At 39.3% G+C, this 26,950-nt stretch overlaps 1 protein-coding gene across 4 annotated transcripts in view; it reads right to left on the bottom strand.

Annotated features, from left to right (window-relative positions):
• Fnbp1l (formin binding protein 1 like) overlaps positions 1–26,950 on the bottom strand; it is a 129,499-nt gene that overhangs the window by 45,435 nt on the left and 57,114 nt on the right. For all 4 annotated transcript variants that reach the window (XM_045138099.1, XM_045138097.1, XM_045138098.1 and 1 more), the window contains exons 2-4: positions 25,030–25,145; positions 2,373–2,426; positions 1,014–1,161 (exon numbers count right to left, since the gene is read on the bottom strand). In XM_045138099.1, the coding sequence (XP_044994034.1) occupies positions 1,014–1,161; positions 2,373–2,426; positions 25,030–25,145 (318 nt within the window). The remainder of the gene's footprint in view (positions 1–1,013; positions 1,162–2,372; positions 2,427–25,029; positions 25,146–26,950) is intronic.

The raw sequence follows: 26,950 nt of genomic DNA, 5'->3' as shown, positions 1-26,950 counted from the left end.
CAAAACAAACAAAAGTAATTACACTTAAATACTAAGTAAATTTTACAGTTCTAAAAAGGCTCTTTGCAACGTGCACACATGCATGCATGCACAATGTTTGTATATATTTTCTTTATCAAAACTTAGGAAGAGAGTAAAGGAAGTCTTTTAAAAATACATCATATAGGATATTACTTTAATACTTTTACCTTTTTTTTTTTTTTGGTTTTTCGAGGTAGGGTCTTGCTCTAGCTCAGGCTGACCTGGAATTCATTATGTCATCTCAGGGTGGCCTGAAACTCACAGCAATCCTCCTACCTCTGCCTCCCAAGTGCTAGGATTAAAGGTGTGCACCATCACACCCAGCACTTAAATAGACACAGTATTTTTAAAGAAAAAATCTTCAATAGGGATTGACAAAGGTTATCTGACATCAGATAAAAGCAGAAAATGTTTTAGGTTTGCAAGCCACATGGTAGCCAACAAGCAACCACAGCCAATATAAATGTCAATGAATATGTGTTCCAATTAAATGTTTCTTATGGACACTGAAATTTACATCTTATATAATTTCACATGCAACAAAATATTTTTTTCAACTACCTACAGATGTAAAACCAATGGTCTGAGCTTGGAATCTAGGAAACAAAAATAAACAGTAGTCTGCATTTGGTCTGTGGGCTGTTCCCTGTCAAATTTTGTTCTTAAATCTAAAAGGACAAGAAGTTAGCAAGTGTATCCTACAACTTTTATCTAGAAGAAATATAATAAAATAGAAAACCAATTTCCATACTTTAAAAGAGAAAATAACTTCTGTGAAAATATTTCATAAAACTCTATTAGGCTATGCAATGATACCACATGCCTAAAATCCCAGCACTTGAGAGGCAGAGGCAGGAGGATCAGTTCATGACCAGCCTCAGCAACACAGCAAGTGTGAGACCAGCCCAGGCTTCTTAAGATCATGTCTCAAAAAACAAAAGTGAAAACAAAACAAAAAACTATAATAATTAGATAAAAATTATATAAATTACCATTTTTCTTTCAGTTTTCAGATCATGAGCATATCTCATTAACTCCCCATATACTCTGTGTGCCATTTCTTCTGCTACTACCTCTCGCTGTCCTGCATAGTCATTTAACTCATTAAGGATGTTAAAAAAGGCAATACACGAGGTAAACCTGGAAAAACATATTAAAAAAATGTAAGGTTTATTTTTGCTTCTATTAAAAACTTTTTTATTGAGGTATGGACTGTGCCTAACAGTTGACAAATTTTAACATACTCAATCTAAGTCCCAGCTACCACTCCTAAATTAACTTCATGTGGAAAGAATCCTGTATTAAGCTCAAATAGAATGTGTCGGAATATTTTCAAGTACCCTTTAACTTACAAATTAAGGGATATTTGGGGTCAAAAAATAATAAGAATACTACCTGCAGGCTCTTCTGACATAGTGGAATCTCTTAGGTTGCCAACTGACTGGCCTGAGCTTGGGAAAGAACTTGGTTGGATTCCTAGGTTGGGCAGCTGCAACTGCTGCAGAGATGAAGTGCTTGCTCTCGAGGACAGAACCTGCCAATCATGCCACTCAAATGCATCTTGATGGCTGATCTACAGAACAACTTTTGCTATCAGATCTGGATAGAGCTGCCTGTATGCCTGCCCACATCCTAAATGGAAGTGAAGTACCATTATGGTGGGCACCAAAGAAGGGTAGAAGGGGGCAAAAATAAGGGTAAAAGTATATGTGAAGGGAAGGAGAGAAACAAAGAAAAGCACTGTGTTAAAATGTCTGTATCTACTTGACTACATGAAGGAACACTCTTATATTTGAAGACTAACAGCTCAGATAGAGCTCCAGGAACAGCAAACCCAAAAATACTGACACCTGACATACACAAAGTAGTTTGATTAATCTAATCTCTCTCTGTTTCTGCATTTAACTGCCATCTATACATTCCTATTTAAGACTTCCACAGAGCTCAAAAGCAATTTCTACCCTTTCATTTAAAGTTCAAAAATTACCCCCTTTATTTCATCCCTTTTTACTATCCTTTTAAATGAACCAACCAAATAGTTTTAAGAATGAAAGGAAGAATCTAAAAAGCTGAAAACTATAAAATAAAGTGTGGAAAAATAATTCTTTCTTCTAGAGACCAAACTACCCAGGTGAAGTCCTAGTATAACCCTTATTTGGAAATCTTCCCTTGAACTACTGATCAAGCTCACTAAACTACTTATCATTATAAGATAAATAGTAGCTCATTTTTAAAAGACCATGATTTTTACTAAAATAAACTTTTCAAGAAATCCTCATGACAATATAAGTAGAACACTTTACTAATGAAAATGTTTTAAAGATGCAAGAATAAATAAGTATTTTACTTACCTTGGCTCTTCATCTTTGGAAGAACGCTTGGGACAATATTTCTTAACCAGATTTCTACAGAAGAAGATATTTAAATTTTTATAAACAATACTATAGACATGAAAATATCCAAAGAGCTTCCAATTTCTTAACTCAAAGATTTCAAAGTGTAGACAATCAAAACAGTAATACTGTCATCTACCAACTATTAACACAATATGATCATACTTAAATTTTGCTGTTAAAATACTGATAACTAAGCCAGGTGTGGTGATTCATGACATAAATCCCAGTACTTGGGAGAATCACCATGAATTTGAGGCCTGTCTAGGCTACAGTGAGTTCCTGGTTAGCTTGGGCTAAAGTGAGACCCTGCCTCAAAAGCGGGGGGCGGGGCTAGAGGGATGGCTTACTGGTTAAGGTGTTGGCCTACAAAGCCAAAGGATCCAGGGTTGATTCCCCAGAACCCACATTAGCCAGATGCACAAGGGGGCACACACGTCTGGAGTTCGTTTCCAAAGGCTGGAGGCCCTGGTGATCCCATTCTCCCCCCCCACCCCTCTCTCTCTCTCTCTCTCTCTCTCTCTGTCTGTCTGTCACGTAAATTAATTGCATTAACTATTTTAACAGATAACTGCACTGATAAAAAGATATTTATTTCTGTTTCTGAAAAGTATGATCAACAATTTGATTATGCTTCAAACAAGAGGAAGAAAGACAAAGTGCTAGTATACAAAACTGAGCCATGACACAAAGACATTTCAAAGAGATACCACCACTCAATTGGAAAATGAGGTATTTTTAATCTTTTTCTTTTCAAAAATTTTTTATTAACAACTCCCATGACTATAAACAATATCCCATGGAAATGACCCCTCTGCCCCCACTTTCCCCTTTGAAACTCAATTATCCATCATATCACCCCCTCCTCTCAATCAGTCTCTTTTTTATTTTGATGTCATGATCTTTTCCTACTATTATGATGCTCTTGTGTAGGTAGTGTCAGGTACTGTGAGGCCATGGATATCCAGACCATTTTGTGTCTGGGGGGAGCATGTTGTAAGGAGTCCTACCCTTCCTTTGGCTCTTATATTCTTTCTGCCACCTCTTCTGCAATAGACCTAAGCCTTGGGAGGTGTGATAGAGATGTTGCAGTGCTGAGCACTCCTGTCACTTCTTTCCAACACCATGATGCCTTCTGAGTCATCCCAAGGTCATTGACGTGTGAAAAGAGAAGATTCTCTACCAAAAGTGAGAGTAGCATTAATATTAGTGTATGAACATTAAGAGAAGTGTTTACTGAGCTGTTTGAGTATATATATTTAGCCAGACAACAGCAGACATTACACCCCTAGGGCTCATGAATACCCCTGTTTTAAGTTTTCAGTGTCAGAGATATATTCCCTTCTATGGAGCAAGCCTCCAGTTCAATTAGAGGGTAGTTGGTTTTCACCATGACAGATGTGCCACTATTGCACTCATTGGCTCATGTGGCCTGGCTGGCCAAATATAAGGCTTGCAATGTCCACTGTTGAATATCTTCACTGGCAATTTCTCTCTCTCTCCCATTGAACTACATGCAGAATGGCTTCTTCCAATTTTCTGTCAGCTGGTCTACATAGAGAAGGTTACCAGCTCAGTTCTAGCAGGATTTCTCAGTGGCCTTCCAGCCCAAGTATGTGGAGTCTTCAGCAACAGGGTCTTATCATCTATTCCTGGTGGGAAACCAAGGGCCTCGGCAATGGCCTATAATGTTTTGTGGGCATCAGGGACCTCCCTGGCCAACAACTCACTGGATGGTATCCCATCCCTGGCACTGAAAATTATCAAGCAATAATCTACGGCTCCTGAGTGTTCCATTGTCCAAAAACGTAGGTTTGCATATGATTTATTTATAGCCTCTTAGATTTTTTTACTCAATTTAGTCCCCTAACCTCATCACTTGGGCCTTTTCACCCATATTAATCTATTCTTCTACTTACGTATATACAATACTATCCTATTAAGTACCCCCTCCCTTCCTTTATCTTTCCTTTGTATCTCTTTTCTAGCTTACTAGCCTTTGCTACTGAGTTTTCTTCCTACTCACACAGAAGTCCAGACATCTGTAGCTAAGACCCCACATATGAGAAAGAACATCAGACATTTGACTTTCTGGGCCTGGGTTACCTCACTTAGTATAATCTTTTCCAGATCCATCCATTCTCCTCCAAATTTCATAACTTCATTTTTCTTTACCACTGAGTAGGACTCCACTGTATAAATGTGCCATATATTTACTATCCACTCATCACTTGAGGGACATCTAGGCTCCTTCCATTTCCCAGTGAAATGAAATTTCAATGTAGTTTTAATCTGCATTTCCCTGATGACTAGGGATATAGAACATTTTTTAGATGTTTATTTTATATGCCATCCATATTTTTTCTTTTAAGAACTATCTATTTAGTTTGATAGCCCAATTTTAATTGGCTTGTTTGATTTCTTTGTTCATTTTTATTTATTTATTTGAGACTGACAAAAAAAGAAAGACAGGGAGAGAGAGAGACAGAGAGAATGGGCGTGCCAGGGGTTCCAGCCACTACAAATGAACTCCAGACTTATGTGCCCCCTTGTGCATATGACTAACGTGGGTCCTGGGGAATGGAGCCTTAAACCAGGGTCCTTAGGCGTCACAGGCAAGCACTTGACTGCTAAGCCATCTCTCCAGCCCTTGTTTGATTTTTTACTATTTAATTTTTTGAGCTCTTTGTATATCCTAGATATTAAACCTCTATCAGATGTATAACTGGCAAAGATTTTTTTTCCCTTTCTGTAGGTTGCCTCTCTGTTTTATTCAGTGTGCTTTGCCATACAAAATCTTTGTAATTTCATGAGGTCCTAGCCATTACTCTCTGGTTTTATTGCCTGAACAATTGGAGTTATATTCAGAAAGTCTTTGCCAAGACCAGTATGTTGAAGGGCTTCCCCTACTTTTTCCTCTAGCAGATTCAGAGTTTCAGATCTGATGTTAAGGTCTTTAATCCATGTGAACTTAATTCTTGTACATGGAGAGAGAGAAGAACCTATTTTCATCCTTTTACAGATACATAACCAGTTTTCCCAGCACCATCTGCTGAAAAGGCTCTTTTCTCCAATGAGTATTTTTGGCATTTTTATCGAGCATCAGGTGGGTATAGCTACCGGGACTTACATCTTTGTCCTCTATTCTGATCCACTGATCTACATGTCTGCTTTTGTGCCAGTACTATGCTGGTTTTGTTACGTTACAACAGCTCTCCTTCTCCAATTTGTATCCCTTCTTTTCTGCGACTCTTGCCTTATTGCTATGGCTATGACTTCCAGTACTATATTAAAGTGGAGAGAGTGGACAACCTTGTCTTTGCCCCGATTTTAGTGAAAATCTTCCAAGTTTTCCCCATTTACTAATATGTTGGCTGTAGGCTTCACATAAATAACCTTTATTATACTGAGATACGTTCCTTCTATTCCCAGTATCTGTAGGATTTTCATCATGAAGGGATGTTGGATTTTGTCTAATGCTTTTTCTGCATCTAATGAGATGATCATGTGATTTATTGATTTGCATATATTGAACCATCCCCGCATCCCTGGGATAAAGCCTACTTGGTCAGGGTGAATGATCTTTCTGATATATTCTTCTATTCTGTTTGCCAATAATTTGTTGGAATTTTTGGATCTATATTCATGAGGGAGATTGGTCTGTAATTTTCATTTTTTGTTCTATCTTTGCCTGGTTTTGGTATCAGGTGATGCTGGCTTCGTAGAAGGAGTTTGGTAGAATTCCTTCTTTTTCTACTTTATGGAAAAGCTTAAGAAGCAATGGTGTTAGTTCTTCCCTGAGGGTGTGGTAAAATTTACCAGCAAATCCATCTAGGCCGGGACATTTTTCAGTTAGGAAATTTTTGGTAACTGCTTGGATCTCCACACTTGTTATAGGCAGATTTAAATGATGAATCTCACCTTGGTTTAAATTAGGTAGGTCATATAAATCAATGAAATCATCCATTTCTTTCAGATTTTCATACTTAGTGGAGTATATGTTTTTTTTAAATTTTTTGGTATTTTTATTTATTTATTTGAGAGTGACAGACAGTGAGAGAAAGAGGCAGAGAGAGAGAGAATGGGCACGCCAGGGCCTCCAGCCACTGCAAACTAACTGCAGATGCGTGCATCCCTTAGTGCATCTGGTTAACGTGGGTCCTGGGGAATCAAGCCTGGAACTGGGGTACTTAGGTTTCATAGGCAAGCGCTTAACCACTAACCCATCTCTCCAGCCCCAGTATATGTTTTAATAGTATATCCCTATGATTTTTTTTTTAAATATCGCTGGTATCTGTTACAATGGTGCCTTTTCATCTCTAATTTTATTAATTTATGTCACTTCTCTCTTCCTTTTGGCCAGATTTGCTAAGGGTTTATCAATTTACTTTATCCTTTCAAAGAACAAACTCTTTTGTCTCATTGATTCTTTGGATTTTTTTTTTTTTTTGATTTCTATTTCATTAATTTCTGCCCTAATCTTTATTATTTCTTCCCACCTACTGATTTTCAGCCTGCTTTGTTCTTCTTTTTCCAAGGTTTTAAGATTAAACATTAGATCGTTTACTTGAGACCTTTCTAATTTCTTAATATAGGCACTTGAAGCTATAAATTTCCCTCTTAGCACTGCCTTCATTGTGTCCTAAAAGTTTTGGTATGTTGTGTTCTCATTATCATTTGACTATGAATTTTCTGATTTCCTTCTTGATTTCTCCATTGACCCATTTGTCACTTAGTGTATTGTTTAGTTTCCATGGTTTTGCATATGCTCTATAGCTTTTCTTGCTATTGATTTGCAGTTTGATTCCATTGTGGTCAGATAGAATACAAGGAATTATTTCAATTTTCCTGTATTTGTTAAGAATTGCTTTGTATCCTAATATATGGTATATTTTAGGGACTGTTCCATGTGCTGCTGAAAAGAATGTGTATTCTGCAGCATTTGAATGAAATGTCCTGTATATATCTGTTAGGTCCATTTCTTCTATGACCTCATTTAATCCAAATGCCTCTCTGTTTATTTTTTGCTGTGATGACCTGTCAATTGATGAGAGTGGGGTGTTGAAGTCACCCACTACCACTGTGTTTGGTGTTACCTGTGACCTTTGTTCTAATAGTGTTTCTTTGATGAAGTTGGGAGCCCCCATGTTAGGTGCATACATATTTAGGAATGTAATATCCTCCTGTTAGTGTGTGCCTTTAATCAATATAAAGTGACCTTCGTTACCTTTCCTAACTAATGTTGGACTGAAGTCTACCTTGTCAGATATTAGGATAGCAATCCCTGCTTATTCTCTAAGCCCACTTTCTTGAAACACCATTTTCCAACCTTTCACCCTAAGATAGTGTCCACCCTTTGTAGAGAGGTGAGTTTCTTAGAGGCAACAAATTTAAGGATCCTGCTGTTTAACCCAGTCTGCAAACCTATGTCTTTTGGTTGGGGCCTTGAGGCCATTGATATTAAGAGATATTACTGAAAGGTGTGTATTTGTTTTTGCCATTTTTTTGTAGTTCTTCCGGTTTTACCTTTGCTTTCTTGTATTAACTAGTATTTGAGTATTGTTTGTTTTTTCCAGGTTCCTTATATGTATGCTTTTCTTTCTCTTCAGCATGGAGGATTCTTTCAAATATTTCCTGTAGAGCTGGTTTTGTCTTGAAATATTCCTTTAGCCTGCTTTTGTCGTACAATGTCCTTATTTCTTCGTCTATTTGAATGGACAGCTTTGCAAGATAAAGTAACCTTGGTTGACAGTTATCTTTCAGAACTTGGAATACATCACTCCAAGCCCTTCTGGCTTTTAAAGTTTGTGTTGAATAATCTGCTGTGATCCTGATGGGCTTGCCTTTGTAGGTAACTTTATTTTTCTCTCTAACTGCTTTCTATATATTTTTTTCTTTGGATTGTGTGTTTGGTAGTTTGATTATGATATGGTGAGAAGAGGTTCTTTCCAGGTTTTGTCTGGTTGGTGTTCTAAAGGATTCCTATATCTGCATTGACACCTCTTTCCCAATTTGGGGGAAGTGTTTTTTTATGATTTTGTTGAAAACACCTACTATGCCTTTGGAGTGAAAGTCTTCTTCTACTATACCCTGAATTCTTATGTTTGATCTTTTCATAGTGTCCCAAATATCTTGAATTTCCCATTCATACTTTCCTATTAGTTTGTCTTTCTCTTTGTTGAACTGTATTAGATCTGTCACCTGGTCTTCTAGTTTAGATATTCTGTCCTCGCCTTCATCCATTCTACTGGTGAGATTTTCTACAGAATTTTTTTATTTCACTAAATTGGTGTCCTGTATCTTCTTTGATTCCTTTGATTTCTTCTTTCATTCCTTTGATTTCCTCTTTGACTTCTTTGAGCATATTTATAATCATTCTTTTGAAATCTTTCTCAGGTATTTCCTCTAACTCATCCTCCCTGGAGGTCATTTCTGAGGCATTAATACTTTTTGGTGGATTTATATTGTCTTGAGTTTTGGTGTTTCTTGTGTTATAATGTATATATTTTTGCATCCTGGATTAACTTAATGCTTGGACTTTCTAGTTAGCTGCAGTATTATTAGATGTATCAATCTGATGTTATATATATTCACAGTAGGAGCTTAAGGTGCTAGGTGTGGCTCTCAAGACTCTCAGAGTATCTACAAAAGTGACCCTAGGTGCTGGATTTGCCTGCTATGAGAGTATTCAAGTAGGCTGAGTGGAACAAAATACAGGCAGATTCTAAAATTTAACTAAACAAATACTCTTTCAATGAAAAACAGCATAGAGTATTTTTGCAAGAGTAGGTATTATAACAACCAGATCCTCTAACAAACTCACTGTCCCTTAGGGTGTGTGGTGCCCCACACCCTTAATCCTGTCAACTAGGAGGTTAAGATTTCTGGTTTGTTGAGGGTTCCTAGTCAGCTTGTGATCAAGTGAGACCCTTCCCTAATGTACAACAGAAGAGGAAACAAAGCCACTATAAATCAAGAAGCAACAAATAACAAGCCCCAAAATGTAGTAATTTTAAGAATGGCAAATCCAACCATCCATCAGATTTAGCCTCTAATTTATCCTGATATGGAAGGTGCAATTATCCCTTCCTGTTCAGGCCTATATACCAGGCTTATTTGGTGGGTAGTGACCTGGTGTATCCCAGTTACCTTTTGGGATGATTTTGGTCTCAGTTATGCTATGCTCCTGCTTGGATCCCTCTTTGGTGCACTGTGGGTTCAAGTTAAGTTGGCTGGGTCATTGGATCACTGCTCCAGTCACTGGTGCTGGATGCTGTGAGCTCCCTTCCACTGGTCTCTGGTGCTTGCTGGCAGTGGGAGAAGGGAAGCTGTGGATGGTTCTCTCACTGGTCCACATGATCCTCTACCTCGTGATCTGCTCCTCCATTGTTTGCTGTAGTCCTCCCTTCACGTTTCTTGAGTTTTCGAAAATCTCCGGTGTGAGTGGAAAATCCCCTCACCTGGTTTTTCCTGTAGCTCAAGCCAAGCCTGGCAGCTGTGGCCCCATGGACCTAGTTCCACCGCTGCTACAGCCACTTCTGCCTGCCTAAGTGGGCTCTGGATTTCTCCTACTTCTCTGCTGCCATTGGTAATTTCTTATACACCTCACTTTTTAGTAGAAGAGTGTTATTTTTCTAGCTTTTTTTTTTTTTTTTTTTTTTTTGCTTTTTCTCCCCTACGCTGCTTTGGCATGATTCCTATGCTGCTATCTTAGCTGAAAGTCTCCAAATAAGGTATTTTTAAAATATTAACTAAGGTAAAACGTAAGCAGTTGCTAAGTAGGGATAAAAGAACAGCTGATTACCATCCTCCAACATACTACTTTTCTGTAAAAATCATTGCTAATCCCCCCTGAAGAATGTATCTAGGGCTTTTTGCATTCTAGGCAAATGCTCTATCACTGGACAATACCCATCCCCTTAACTTCTCTGTTTCTTTCATGTGTGTGCAGGTGTATATGAGAGTGCAGCCACAACAGAGTGCATGTAGAGGCCTAAGGACAACCTCAGGTGTTGGTTCCTGTCTCTCACCTTGTTTGAGGCAGGATGTCTTGTTTACCAGTGTATATACCCACAGGCAAGCTGGCCCACAGCTTTCAGAGATTCTGTCATCTTATCATTAGTCCTCCCAACATAAACCCACAGTGTTTGAGGATACCCTCACAAGACCAGTATGACTCTGAGAGTCCATCAACATTTTGGTAGGGAGGACAGAGGAGTACAAAAGGAAGGAGACAAAAGAGGAAGAACTACCTTGAAAGGAGTCCACCCGGGATTGGAGTTCAAGGGAGAAGGGACCTCCCCAAAAAAGGATAAATGGCAACATGATCAAAGTAATGTTGTTAATATACTAAGGTTCTCAATTAAATTTTTAAAAAGACAGTATGAATAAAAAATGCCATAGTGACACTTAGTACTTTGTACGCTAACTGAAAACATTGGTTCTAGAGAGATGGCTCAGTGGTTAAGTGTGCTTTCTGCATAAGCACGAGGGTCTGAGACTGCCTGAGTTCAAATCTCATTGAAACAGCTGGGTATGATAACATGCCTATAAACACAGTCCAGCAAGGAGACAAGGGTGCAGGGACCCACAGGTAGCAGAGATGCCAGAATCTACAAAGCCACCCCGCAATCTCAAAACAAGTCCAAGCAGAAAAGCAACGGAGTGTTACACCCCACATGCCACTCCAGCCCCTGCAGGCAAGTGTCTAGGCACTGCAGCATACATTTGCCTTCAGCCCACTACATACACACTGGAGCAAAACATGTTTTAAAAATGAAAATATTACAGCAAAACAAAAAGTGTTGAAATTACAAGATATCCAGCTGCATATGGGTTCTGGAGATCTCACCTAAGTACTTACCCACTGAGCCATCTCCCCAACCCAACTTCCCTATTTTGAGGCAAATAATTAGATTTTGACTTGTGACTATCATTGCCTGCATCCAACGTCTATTCTTAACATTCTCAACTAAAATGATACTTTTTTCATCTTTATGAAACGAAGCACCTAGCACATGTACTCTGGAGCCAAACTGATTATGGAAGTTTGAATCCTGTTTTCCATAGTGTTCATGGGACTGGAGGCAATTCATCTAATTTCTTCAGCCTCCCATGTGGTGTCAACAGTTTCAATCCATAGACTTATGAGAATGAAATGAGCTGTAGCACTGACCATGCTGCATTATACCATCCAAGCAGTGCATAGGTCACTAACGAGTGTGACAGATGTGTTGAAGGGTACGTTTATGTTGGTTGAATGATAAAATAAAAAGCTAAGGACGGGGGCTGGAGAGATGGCTTAGCGGTTAAGCGCTTGCCTGTGAAGCCTGAGGACCCCGGTTCGAGGCTCGATTCCCCAGGACCCACGTTAGCCAGATGCACAAGGGGGCGCACGTGTTTGGAGTTCGTTTGCAGTGGCTGGAGGCCCTGGTGTGCCCATTCTCTCTCTCTCTTTCTCTACCTGCCTCTCTCTCTCTCTCTCTGTCAATCTCAATTAAATAAATAAATAAATAAACAAAAAAAATTTTTTAAAAAGCTAAGGACTTCATATTGTCTATCTGTTTTTATGGCATTTTCTAGTATTCAATTTTCTTGTATTTTACAAAAGTATAAGTATACATGTATTAGAAACCAGTCTATCATCACAATTTAAACTGAAGCATTTTTAAACAAATGGCCCTACCATGTCTCAGATGACAATTAAAAGAATCAGTTTTAATTATTTTAATCTCTTACTCAATTCAATTTATTCATTCCATAGATAACTACACTATGTGCTACCTGTTGTGCATGTTACCAGGGGCACCAGAAATGACAGTGAGGGGTGTATGCCAATAATGATAGAACGCATGAGACAGGTGTATACCAACAATGACAATATGCAGCATGGATACTATGACGTCCCAACAAAAAGGAAGGGAACAGAAAGGGAAAGGGAAAGGGCAGGCCTAATACCCAGAAGAGAAACACTGATGAACAAGTTCAGATCGATTCTGATTGAGTCCCTGCCATCAATAGATTATATATCTATAGTCGTCATTGGTGATAAAGTAAGGTACAAGATGAAATTATTAGACCTTATGAGCATTTTTTCTATCAAAATACTTATGGATAGTTAAGATATTACTGCAGTGGTATATATAATTTCTAAGTAACTATGCAAGTACATATGCAAACTTTTTTCTTTTCTTTTTTGGTTTTTCAAGGTAGGGTCTCACTGTAGTACAGGCTAACCTGCAGCTCACTCTGTAGTCTCAGGGTGGCCTCAAACTCACAGCGACCCTCCTACCTCTGCCTCCCGAGTGCTGGGATTAAAGGCGTGCACCACCACGCAAACACTTTTTAACAAATAAAATCATTGGTCTAAACAAATGAAATAAAGGCACCTTTATATAACATCATATGATGAAAATAACAGATGGCTGTTAGGGAGCTTCCAAGTGAAAAGACTAAAATTTCTGATACTCAGCCAGGAGTGGTGGCACACACCTCTAGTCCCAGCACTTGGGAAGCAGAGGTAGGAGAATCACTATGAGTTTGAGACCACCCTAAGACTACATAGTTAATTCCAGGTCAGCCTGAGCTAGAGTGAGATCCTACTTCAAAAAGCCAAAATAAATAAATAAAATAAAATTCTGATACTCTAAGCTTAAAGAAGTGAACAAGAATTGGCTAGGGTTTGATTCCCCAGTGCCCATGTAAAGTTAAGTACATAATGTGGCACATGCACATTTAGTTTGTTTTCAGCATCAAGAGGCTCTGGAATGCCCATACACACATACAACATACATGCACACACACACACACACGCACGCACGCACGCACGCACGCACGCACACACACTCACTCACTCTCTCTCTCCCCTCACAAATAAATAATTAACTGGGGAGAGGGAGAGATGGCTTAACAGTTAAGGGACTTACCTGTGAAGCCCAAGGACTCAGGTTCAATTATCTAGGACCCATGTAAGCCAGATGCAGAAGGTGGCGCAGGCATATGGAGTTTGTTTGCAGTGGCTAGAAGTCCTGGTGTGCCCATTCTCTGTCTCTATCTGCCTCCCCCTCAAATAGATAAAACATTTAAAAAAAAAAAACTGGAAAGCCAGGTGGTGGGTCAAAATAGAAAAGCTCTAATGAGCCAAACAAGGAAAGGAAGGAGAGAGAAAGAAGAGAGGGGGGAGGGAGGGAAGGAAAGAGAAGAGAAAAAGAACTGTGACATTAATGAAGAACTCTGAGTGGGTTTGATGTTGATGGAAAGTCAAACGTAAGAGAATGACAAGCAATGAGGTAGGAAGAATAGATGGAGAACATGGGGAAAAAAAAAAACCCTTCTGAGTCATATCAAAGAATTATAACTACATTTTCTTAACCAGGGTTCTTACTGTGAGGGATGGATTAATTTCAAATTCACTCAAATAACAACAAAGCTACTAAATACTACTCATAGTTCAGGTATTAGGGTGATAGAAAAAGAGGAGTCATAGTGATCAAACTAGTAATTACGCATGACTTAAAAGAAACTCAAAAGGGAAGACAAGGAAGAGATGGTAAATACAAGAGTTAATTAGAACAGGCAAGTCCAGAGAAAGAAAATAGGTTTGTGGTTGCCCAGGCCTAGAGAAGGAGGAAATGACTGCTAAAGGGCACAGGGCTTCTTTTGGCAATAATAGAAATGCTCTAAAATTAGACATTTTCCTTTTAGAGGGTGAGCTTTATAGTGTGTGATTTATACTTTAATGTAGCTGCTTAAAAGAGAAATATTTGTTTGGTAGGCTGAACCATCTCCCCAGTCCCTTAAATCTATTCTTTTAAGAACATGCTTTAGTCTCAATTTATATGCTTCCACCTTTGACATGCTGAATAGATGACAAAAAGAAATGACCTAGGGAAAGAAATCCAAACAAGCTCCAAGATATAAAGGTACACAAGCTGTCTGTTTTGTTTTTTTTTCTTTCTTGAGGCAAGCCCAACAAACTGGCCTTTATTTTTTAATAATGGGGGGGGGGGGCTTGGCATGCCGGGGGCCTCCCACTATAATCGAACTCCAGACACATGCACCATCTTTTGTGCATGTGTGACCTTGTGCATGCATTGCCTTGTGAGTCTGGATGACATGGGAATCTAGGAAGTCAAACATGAGTCCTTAGGCTTCATAGGCAATCCCTTAACTACCAAGCCAGCTCTCCAGCCCATCTATTTTCATTTTATACAACCAACCTCTAGTTAGTTCTGTTTTATCTTCAGCATGTCGAGTACACTGTACATAAAATATGTGAATGTAGGCTACACATATTAGTATTGGTTCCATTGTCTACATACTAACATGTTATTGCTGTTTAGCATGTGATAAGCACAACAGTGAGGTTTTTAGGAACCTGCGGGTCTTTTAGAAAAATGTGTTCAGGTATATAAAAGATGGAAATAAAAAAAAATTTTTTGAGGAAGGGTCTTGCTCTAAGCCAGGCTAACCTGTATTTATTATGTAGTCTCAGGCTGGCCTCAAACTCACAGCAATTCTCCTATCTCAGCCTCCCAAGTGCTTGGATTAAAGGAGTGTGCCACCCTACCTGAAAAGAAAAGAAAAATTTAATACCATTGATTTACTTGAGAGACAGCAACAGAGAATGAGAGAGAAAGCAAAAGAGAGAGAATGTATATGGGCATTCCAGGATATCCAGACATATGTGCCACTTTGTGCATCTGGCTTTTTGTGGGTACTGGGAAAGTGAACACAGGCCAGCAGGCCTTGCAAGCAAGAAGCACCGTTAACTGGTGAGCTATCATCCTCCACCCCAAAAGAAAATTTCATCTGTGTAATTTAGACTAAACAACAGATTGACATCATAGATTTAATGTTTTTCAGAGAAATTTTGTTAAGAAACTTGGCAACTTGTATTCTATTTGTGTTGTGTGTGTTTGTAGACAAGTCTCTATAGAACCCAGGCTGTCCTCAAGCTTGTTATGCAGGAGAGGATGACCTTGTATTCATGGGCCTCCAGACTCTACTTCCTGAATGCTGGAATTACAAGCATAAGCCATAATGGCCACTTTTATGAGGTGCTGGGTATAGAATCCAGGGCTTTGTATATTATCAACTGAGCTACATCCTTAGCAACAATTTCCCTTGTAAGTGTTAGTTTTTTAGAAGAGAACTATAGAATACCTTCATAGTCCAACATTCAAAAGTGCTTGCTCAAAACAAACACGCTATCAGTTGTTAAATCTGCCCAACCTGCCTATGTGTGTGCAGGGTGAAGAAACAAATATTTTGTCAATTTTTATCACTACCACTCCTGGCATTATAAAAGTGCTAGAAGACTGATCAAGTGTATGAGGTAAGGTGGCTTAGTGGTAAGCCGCTCACTAATAAACATGAGGCCCTGAGTTTGAGCATGACTCACAGAAGGCAAGGTGAGGGGAAACAACTAAATGATGGGTAATCTCATCAACAACCACAGTAAGATGTATAAATAACATGGCTTTTAAACTTCTGGGGTTTGTTTTTTTGTACAGGGTCTCACATAGGCCAAACTAGTCTCCATTTCTCAATCTAGTCGAGAATGACCTTAAACTTTCTTATCATTTTGCCTCTACCTCCTAAGTGCCGGGATCACAGAGTGCATAACCACATAGTTTATGTGGTGCTAGGGCTTGCGCCCAAAGCCTCATACACACTGGGCAAGCTCTCTACCAACTGAGCTACATCCTCAGCCCAGGTCTTTAAATCTTCATTGAAAAAGTTCACTATCAAAACATTGAACTCAGGCTGGAGGGATGGCTAAGTGGTTGAGGCACTTGCCTGCAAAGCCAAAGGACCCACTTTCAATTCTCCAGGACACACGTTAGCCAGATGCACAAGAGGCATTAGTGTCTAGAGTTCATTTGTAGTGGCTGGAAGCCCTGGTACGCCCATATTCATTCTCTTTCTCTCTCTCCTTCCCTCCCTCTTCCTCTGTCAAATAAAAAAAAAAAAAATTTTAAAAAAGCCAGGTGTGGTGGCTCACGCCTTTAATTCCAGCACTCAGGAAGCAGAGGTAGGAGGATCGCCATGAGTTTGAGGCCACCCTGAGACTCCATAGTGAATTCCAGGTCAGCCTGGGCTAGAGTGAGACCCTACCACGAAGAAAAAAAAACATTGAACTCAACAGGTTTGAGCTAATTTTCTTTCTTAAGAGGCTTCATGTTTTATATGTGCAATTCTGCTTAGATCACTTAACCTAAGAAAGTGCTTTTGCTTAAAAATTGGAATACGCTTTACACATCTTGTTTAAATAGATGATCCTGATTTCGTTTACTAGGAAAGTGGAAGAGTTCACTGACTCATTCCACAAAAAAAAAAAATATACAAAAATGAGTGCCCATTACTGGGTACTGGCAGGTGCTAGAAACACAATGGCAACAAAAATCATCAAACTCTTGTGAAGATTAAATGAGACAGCAATATACGTAAACTAAAAATGACACAACCCAGTTGTAGCAAAAAAAAAAAAAAGTAGGTCACTAGTTTGGTGGACAAATAAACTGAAAGAGAGCCATCTTTTTAGGCATAAGAGAATAAAATTAAATTAAATAGAGTTCCATGGCACACAAAAATGTAAGAACAGAAGACAATGACAGAGCAAACAAACAGCTAAAAATAAAACATGATAGCTACATAAACCACAATCTAGAGATATGAAGAAAATACAGTTAAATGATATTAAAGAAAAGTTCTTCAAGCCAGGTGTGGTGGCACACACCTTTCTGAGATAAGAGGATCCTCGTGAGTTTAAGGCCAGCCTGGGACCACAGAGTGAGTGGATTTCTGATCAACCTGGGCCAGAGTGGAGACCCTGGTCTGAAGGGAAGGGAAGGGAAGAGGAGGGAAGGGAAAGGTAGGGGAGGGGAGAGGAAGGGAGGGGAGAGGAAGAAGGAAAGGGAAGGAAGGAAAGAAGGAGGGAGGGAGGGGGAGGGGAGGGGAGGGGAGGGAGAGAGGGGAGAGGGGGAGGGGAAGGGAGGAAGAAGGGAAGAAAGGAGGGAGGGAAGGGAGGAGGAAGGGAAGAAAGGAGGGAGGGAAGGGAAGGAAGGAGAAGAAGGGGAAGGAAAGGAGGGAGGGAGGGAAGGAAAGGAAAGGAGGGAGGAAGGGGAAGGAAGGAAGAAAATTTCTCCAATCATTGTTTTCTTCTGATAAGACATCAGGGGAAAATAGCTAAAAGTTAAGGTGAATATTGGACAAAAATTAGAAGAGCCTAGAATAATATACTATCTCTAATGTATAATAAGTTATAAAAATAAAAGTAAAAAGTATTTATCTAAATCTTCATAATGAAAAAAGCCACTTTGTAAATGAGGCTAAAGAAAAAACATGGCCCGGAGAGATGGACCTTATGAATCTTCAAATGCCACACAGCATTTGGGTGTGGCCACACATGCCTGTAACCCCAGTCCCACAAAGGGAATCTCCCAGGCTCAATTAAATCAGCAAAGTCCAGGATCAGAAAGAGACTCAGGAAGAGAGAGGACAAAGGAGCAGAATACTTAACATTTTGTAAGGCCACAAGTGAGCACCCCCACCTCCGGCAAGCACATGGGTCTCTGCAGGAGAACACAAACGTGCATACACCAAACATACGTGCATACACTGCACACATACACACAGAGGGAAAAAAACCTAAGAATTCCAAATCTATTCCTTAAGAGGAAATGCATGTAAACATAGATCTTGAAAAGTTACTTTTTTAACCCTTCATTAATGAGAAAATGATTTTCTTATAAGGAAAAGGGACTTTCTAAATTATTAGCTCCTGTTTGCCTGATCTTTATGGGAAAATATGCAAACAAACCCAAATTTATGACTTATTTAATTTATATTTAAAAAAATTCTACAATTGTTACTATGTTATATTTACATGGGTGCATTAGCTGGAAAGCATGTTGTTCTGTTTTAGATAATTAATATACAGCACAAGTCTGTACAGATCCAAAGATGTCCTAGACATTGATGACAGAAAAAATTCTTAAGAGAGAATTATTAAATCCCTCTATGGTGAGAGTAATATCAACAAGAGCCCACACTCACCATGCCCATCTGAATACAGCTAACTCTTCTGAACCTCATTGATAACTAACACTGAAATTGAACTGGGTTTTAGAAAACTGAAATGTATTAGTAAAATGCACTCAGAATAGCACCAATGCATTAAGTGCTATATAGTAAGTTTTAAGTAAATATAGAAAAGCAAATACTTGTTCTTGCCAAGCACTGTTCTAGGAACTAGGACCAAACAGAACAGAGCAAACAACAATCTCCTCCCTTTGTAGAGTTATATTTTAGTATAGAGATTCCATTCTAGAATTAAGAGATAAAATTTTTTTAGTAACAAATCTTTCAGTTCAGGTAGATATGTACATACTCAGACAAATTGAGTAACTACTGGAGACTAATAGTAACTATTGAGTTCCCACAAGATCAAAGTCTATAAAGGATATCTAGCTGGGTTCAACAGCACACATCTGTAATCCCAGCACTCAGGAGGCTGGGCCATGAGTATTACTGTGATTTCAAAGCCACAGACAGCTCCTGATCCCCCCTCCCAAAACACAAAGAATAAAAGAAAATAAATAACAGAAAAAACTAGAGACCAGGAGTGGTACCAGTGATTAATTAAAAATGTTTAGGGCTAGAGAGATGGCTCAGCAGTTAAAGGCACTTGCTTGCTAAGCCTGAAGGCCCTGGTTTGATTCCCCAGCACACATGTAAAGCCCGATGCACAAAGTGGTGCATGTATCTGGAGTCCGTTTCCAAGCGCAGGAGGTCCTGGTGCGCCTTATACTTGCTCTGTCTCTGTCTATCTCATTCTCTCGGTCTCTCTCTCCCTCCCCCACATAAATAAATAAAAATATTTAAGAATATTTAGTCTTGCAATATACTTAAAATACAAAGGGGGAGAAGGCTGACAGATGGCTGCACTCCTAGCCCTCAGGAAGCTGAGGACAGAGGATGGTGCACTTGAGGACAGCTTGTGTTAAGACTCTGCCCCACCCCAAGAAACCATAATAATGAAAGGGAAATATTTAACATCCTGAACACAGCTATTAAAAAGAAGGCCAAAACATGTCTCACTGAGCAGCACTTTTCTCCTCCTATATAGGAAATTAGCCTCTGTAAGAGCACAAATAGGAGTTCACTAAATGAATGTTTCCTACTAAAGAATGAGGAAATAAACAAGGCAAACCTCTTCCCTTTGAACAATACACACTATAAACAGCGCCTGATAATTCAATCATTTACCAGTCATTCACCCAAAGCAGGACATCTCCAAGTAAGGGAACAGAAGGGGGTAAGTGGCTGCACATTAATCATGTCTCCTCCCAACCCTTCCTTACTCAAATAACCTCAACATTGTCCAGAACCTTGCACTTGTTGAAAATCACTACCATCGAAAACCACTGTTATGATGGAAATAAGGAAATATGTCAAACTACTCAAGTAGGCAGCATTTATTAAATGATGTAAACCATGGCTCAGCTGTTAAAGGCATTTGCTTGCAAAGCCTGTCAGCTCTGGTTCAATTCCCCAGTACCCAGATGCACAAAGTGGTGCATATGTTTGGAGTTTGTTTGCAGTGTGGCAAGAGGCCCTGGTGCACCCATATATACATACTCTTTCTCAAATAAATAAAAATATTTCTTAAAAACATGAAAATCATTGATAGAATATATAATAAATCCCACTTTTATGAAATCCAAGTTTTCTTATGTAACTATAAGCATCACTTAATTAGTGCTCAATTCCAATCCCCCCTTTTTTGCAAACAGAAAAACCTTAATATTCAGTCTCAAAGAACAGCAAACAAGTTTGCCATTTGATTAGGTGAGTTCTGTTACTCTAGCAAAATCTTGGTCACTTAGAGCCCTCTGAGACCAAAGTTATCTTGGACAATTAAATATTCTAGGTTACTGAAGTTTTACAAATTATAAATTCCTTCTTTGTAATTTGTGACAGCATTTCTGCTGAAGCATACCATCTTTTCAGCTTACAAGTGTTTTAAATGGCCAATATAACAAAAATCAATGAGAATACTTTAATAATCAAAAGTGTATGAAATAGGGGCTGTGGAGATCGCTTGCCACAACAAGCATAAGGACCTGAATAAATCCAATCCCCAGCACTCAAGTAAATGTGTGGCATGGTAGATGCTCCTGTCACCCCAGCACAGGGGCAGTAGAGACAGGAAGATCCCTAGCGCTCACTGGCCAGCCAGCCAGCCTAAGCTAATTGGTCAGCTCCAGGCTGATGAGAAAACTTGTCTCAAAAAGGGGATGGTCTTCCTGAGGATAACAAAAGCAGGCCTCCAAACATCTGCATGCTCACCTGCACACACACAAGCACCCACACACATGTGAACATGCGTGCACACCCCACACGTACACACACAAAAGTCTATGAAATAAAAATCCCTTCCCTGGCCATTTGCCCACTCATATTCTGCAAGGGTAACCACTGGAAAACAATCTGGGGTGTATCTATTTGTACTCCTTCAGAATACATAACAATTTCACAGATTTTTATGCCCAACTCTACATACAAACAAACTATATACACAAATTCAAACAATAAGGAGATCTTATTCAGTTCTGCAACTGTAGCTTACTTGAAATTTTCAAAGTACATTTTTAATATGTATTTTATTTATTTATTTGAAAGAGAGAAAGAGGCAGAGAGGGAGAAAGAAGGAGAGAATGGGCATGCCAGGGCCTCGAACCACTGCAAAGGAACTCCAGATGCATGCACTCCCTTGTGCATCTGGCTTACATGGGTCCTGGAGAATCATTTTCAGGAAAATGCCTTAACTGCTAAGCCATCTCTCCAGCTCCTCAAAATATTTTTTATTTATTTACAAGGTGGGGTGGGAGAAGGAGGGAAAGAATGGGCACAACAGGGCCCCTTGCCACTGTAAACAACTCAAAATGCATGAGCCACTTTGTGCATCTGGCTTTACATGGGTACTGAGGAATCAAACCCAGGCCATCAGATTTTGCAAGCCCCCTAAAACTTGCTTTTATACCTGCATATACAAGAGTGTTCATCACTTGTATACTGGCAGGTGTTTCTAGAAGGGAATCTTTTTTTTGTCCTGTGATAACAGTTTTGCACATATATCTTCATGTATGTTTTTCTACAGAAGAGTTTAGAAATGAAAATGCTAGATAAAAAGATACAGCTGTTACTTTGAGAGCTCTTGTCAAATTTTCTGCCTCTTTGAAAGTAATCTCTTTTCTTAAGGACCCAAGCACATTCTTATCAATATCCTTTTTTATTTACTTACAAGCAGAGACAGAGGCCTGCTAGGGCCTCCAGCTGCTGCAAACAAACTCCAGATGCATGCGCCAGTTGGTATCTGGCTTTATTTACATGGGCACTGGGGAACAATACCTAGACTTTGTAGGCAAACACCTTAAGCACTGAACTCCAGTCCCAATGTCCTTTTTTTAAAAAAAAAAAAAATACTAACAACACAGTGAGTATACTGTAATGCCTTCAGAGCCACAAAAAGAGCACTACTTACTCCTAGATTTATTTATTTGCCACTTTGCATTTCCCTTATTATAATGCCTGTAGCACATCTTCACCTCACTTTTATTGAAAACTTGAAACTAGAAAATGTATTTAGTAAAACTGAAGACTTAAAAATTAGATGAGATATTTTAAATGTACACATATAAGTAAATTTTTATTTATTTATTTATTTGAGAGTGACACAGAGAGAGAGGTAGAGAGACAGAATGGGTGCAACAGGGCCTCCAGCCAATGCAAACTAATGCCAGATGCATGTGCCCCTTGGGCATCTAGCTTATGTGGGTCCTGGGGAATCAAACCTCAAACTGGGGTCCTTAGGCTTCACAGGCAAGCGTTTAACTGCTAAGCCATCACTCCAGCCCCATAAGTAAAAATTTTAAATGATATTTTAACCTCTCAAAAGTCCTTCATAATTCTACAGTTGAGACATAAGAGTCAGGCCATAATTTCTGAATAGGTGAAGTATCACCCACTGTAATTAGCAGCCTATCAACAGATTTCCTATTTGTATTCTAATATGACAAGCAACCTTGTATAAGAAAAAAACAGACACAGATGGATCAGGAAATTAGAATGTCAATGCTTCAGTAAATATAATGAAAATAGTAAAAAAGTTTTAAAAAAAGGATTACATTATATTCATTATACTAGGCCTATTCCATCACTATACCAAGTTTTGCAGGGACTACTTGACTTACCCTCCAAGTATCTTCCCTTTTTTCTGAGACCCTGCACCTATTTGAGATTAACTATGCATCTATTGCTAGCCACAAGTCAACCCAGCATTATCATCTCAATAAATTATACAAAACAAGCATATAACCTAAATAGGATCAATAAGCTAAAAGGGGATCTTTGTTAGAATATCTAGAAAAAAGAAAGCGGTACAGGTTTATACTCTTTTCCCTCCCTTTTACTGTCCCTCTTCCTGTTCTTCCCCAGAGAAAACATTATCAGTGTTCTCCAGGATACAGGGATATGAAGGTTGGAAATCTAGACATAAGGGAGTAGGAGTAGGTGGTATAGTTTAGAACTTAAAAATTAAGAAAACAGAGAGCCGGGCGTGGTGGTGCACGCCTTTAATCCCAGCACTCAGGAGGCAGAGGTAGGAGGATCGCCATGAGTTCAAGGTCACCCTGAGATGACAGAGTCAATTCCAGGTCAGCCTGGACCAGAGTGAGACCCTACCTTGAAAAACCAAAAAATAAGTAAATAAATAAATTTAAAAAAAAAAAATTAAGAAAACATGGAAAAGAGAGAACTAAGATGTAGAGCTAATTTCTTCCTTGAATCAAAATGCCTGGACTTTTTAGTCAAATTTGCCTGTTGGCTGGAATTTTGTCATTTGCAATTTAAAACATCCTAAACCCTATAACTAAAACTTTATAATCTAATCTCTTTTTTAAATTTTTTTATTTGAGAGGAGGGGGAAAGAGAGAATGGGTACCCCAGGACCTTCAGCCACTGTAAACAAAGTCCAGACACATGCACCACCTTGTCATCTGGTTTACATTGAGTCCTGCGAAACCAAACCTGGATCCTTTGGCTTCACAGGCCTTAACTGGTAAGCCATCTCTCCAGCCCTAATCTCTCTCATTTTTTTTTTTGTTAAATTAATTTGGGGAGAGAGAGAGAGAATGAGTACCCCAGGGCCTTTTGCCACTATAAATGAACCTCAGTAGCAAGTGCTACTAGTTTGTGCATCTGGCTTTATAGGTACTAGGGAATTGAACCTGGTCCAGCAGGCTTTGCAAAGCAAGTGCCTTTAACCGCTGAGCCATCTCTCTAGTCCCTATTATCTAGTCTTCATTCAAACCTCAAGTATCACTTTTATAAAGTTCAAACTGTGCTTTAACAATGATTTTCTATTTGAACAAAATCTCAAGATTAAGTCTATCGGTTTTCTCTTTAAAAGTTTTCTCTGAAGAATTTTAATCTTCTGTAATGGGAGATTAATATGGCCAAAGCCCATTCTACACATAAATAACTTGTCAATAGAATTAAAAAAATTTTTGTTTGTTTGTTTTTTGAGGTAGGGTCGGTCTCACACTAGCTCAGGCTGACCTGGAATTCACTATGCAGTCTCAAGGTGGCCTTGAACTCACGGCAATCCTCTGACCTCTGCCTCCCGAGTGCTGGGATTAAAGGCATGCGCCACCATGCCCAGCTTGTGTTTTATACTTTTATTCATTCTCCTATAACTTTTTGCTTTAGTAATCTCTCCAAAACACTGAAATGTTTCTTCAGAGTTTCTAAAATACAGAGATTGAGTTTGTGCTGGCTTGAGCTTCTTTGTTTCTATATTCAGGTATATAATATGATTTTGGCATATATATTAGAAGATCAAAAACTTGCCCAAAATGAATAAAAGTATAAAACACAAGCCGGGCGTGGTGGCACACGCCTTTAATCCCAGCACTCGGGAGGCAGAGGTGGGAGGATTGCCGTGAGTTCAAGGCCACCCTGAGACTGCAGAGTGAATTCCAGGTCAGCCTGGGCTAGAGTGAGACCCTACCTCAAAAAAAAAAAAAAAAAAAAAAGTACAAAACACAGAATAAAGCCTAGGTATTTCTTCTTCCTGACATTTTGCTCCAAGATTTAAGTATTTTAAATGTCTATCTGTAGTAAAAGCTATTCATGGGCTGGAGAGATGGCTTAGCGGTTAAGCGCTTGCCTGTGAAGCCTAAGGACCCCGGTTTGAGGCTTGGTTCCCCAGGTCCCACATTAGCCAGATGCACAAGGGGGCGCACACGTCTGGAGTTTGTTTGCAGAGGCTGGAAGCCCTGGTGCGCCCATTCTCTCTCTCTCCCCCTCTATCTGTCTTTCTCTCTGTGTCTGTCGCTCTCAAATAAATAAATAAAAATTTTAAAAAAAAGCTATTCATGATATAGTCAATATTCTCTATGGTACTACGCAAGGATTAAACCAGTTACCTAAGTTAACCTCATTTAGATAAAGAGCAAAAAGTTTAATATGTGGACTACTATATTTATCTAATATTAAGTATTTAAATATATAACTTCATTTTTAAGAATGAAAAAATAAATTAACTTACCGCAATTGTTTCGCATAGTTCTGTTCAATTTCTATCCTCTCTTTAACAAATTTGGCATATCTTTCCAAAAAATCAATTCCCCATTGTGTATGCTTGTCCAAGCTGTCGAACTGATCCTAGAAAAGGAATTTAAGAGCACATTGAAAAAGTCTCAAGGTTTTGCCCATGGATACTTTAACCAGCTTCTGTTATTTGAGAAGAGAAGCAATGGAATAGAAAAGCAAAAGTCATGATTCTTTAGGCCTGGACTCTACCCACGGTTACAGCAGGAACAACAAGCTCCAGGACTTGGGCTCAAGTGCGAACAAGTGAGAGTGATGGAGAAACACTGATGGGCCCCTCTGGACTACAGTCAATCCCATCTCAGACAAGCACACAGGTGCAGCACAGGCACAAACATATGCACATATCACACATCCCACCACATTACATACACATGTGCAAAAAAATTAATAAAAGATGGAAAGAAAGACAGAAAAAGAAATAAAAGGGGCCTACATGTGGTGGTGCATGCCTTTAATACTTGCACTTGGTAAGCAGAGGTAGAAGGATCACTGTGAGTTCAAGGCCAGCTTGAGACTACAGGGCGAGTGCCAGATCAGCCTGAGCTAGAGTGAGACCCTACCTCAAAAAAAAGAAAAGCAAACCGGGCATGGTGGCACACACCTTTTAATCCCAGCACTCAGGACGTAGAGGTAGGAGGATGGCCATGAGTTCGAGGGCACCCTGAGACTCCATAGTGAATTTCAGGTCAGCCTGAGCTAGAGTGAAACCCTACCTTGAAAAACTGAAACCACCCCCCCCCCAAAAAAAAAAAGAGAAAGGAAAAAACCAACAAAATAATAACAAAGAAAAGGGAAAGGAAGAAATCAGTGTGGGGGGAGAGAATAATATAAATACTACAAACTAAACTAATTCTGCTGGAACTGAGCTGATAACCCTCCTCCATGTAGACCAGCTAACAGAAAGCTGGAAGAAGCCATTCTGCATGCAGTTCAATGGGAGAAAGAGAAATCACCAGTGAAGATACTCAACAGTGAACACTGCAAGCCTTATATTTGGCCAGCCAGGCCAAATGAGTCAACAGGTACAATAGTGGCACATCTGTTATGGGGGAAACCACTGCCCTCTAATTGGACTGGAAGGCCCACTCCATAGGAGGGAATACATCCTTGATACTGAAAACTTAAAACAGGGGTAGTCATGAGCCCTAGGGGTGTAACGTCTGCTGCTGTCTGGCTAAATGTATATACTATGCTTATCAAACTGCCCAGTAAGCACTTCTCTTAATGTTCATACCCTTATATTAATGCTACTCTCACTTTTGGTAGAGAATCTTCTCTTTTCATATGGCAGTGACCTTGGCACGACTCAGAAGGTATCATGGTGCTGGAAAGAAGTGACTGCAGTGCTCAATACTGCAATATCTCTATCACACCTTCCAAGGTTCAGGGTCTAATGCAGAAGAGGTGACGGAAAGAACATAAGAGCCAACGGAAGGGTAGGACTCCATACAACATGCTCCCTCCAGACACAAAATGGTCTGGATATCCATGGCCTCACAGTGCCTGACACTACCTGCACAAGACCATCATAAGAGGAGGAAAAGATCATGACATCCAAATTAAAAGAGAGACTGATTGAGATGGGGAGGGAGTATGATGGAGAATGGAGTTTCAAAGGGGTAAGTAGGGGGAGGAAGGGTATTACCATGGGGTATTTTTTATAATCATGGAAGTTGTTAATAAAAATTGGGAAGAGAAAAACAACAACAAAATAATAATAAAGAAAAGGGAAGGGAAGAAAGCAGGAGGGGGGAAGAATAATATAAATAACACAAACTAAACTTTCAAAGATCAATTTAAGTTTTTAAAGAAAGCAGAGAAGCAAATTGCCAACATTAATAAGAAAAAGTAAAATA

The sequence above is a fragment of the Jaculus jaculus genome, chromosome 19, assembly GCF_020740685.1.
Source record: "Jaculus jaculus isolate mJacJac1 chromosome 19, mJacJac1.mat.Y.cur, whole genome shotgun sequence".
Lineage (NCBI taxonomy): Eukaryota > Metazoa > Chordata > Mammalia > Rodentia > Dipodidae > Jaculus > Jaculus jaculus.
The sequence above is the reverse complement of the archived record's forward strand: the minus strand, read 5'-3'. Positions and strand labels throughout refer to the sequence as shown.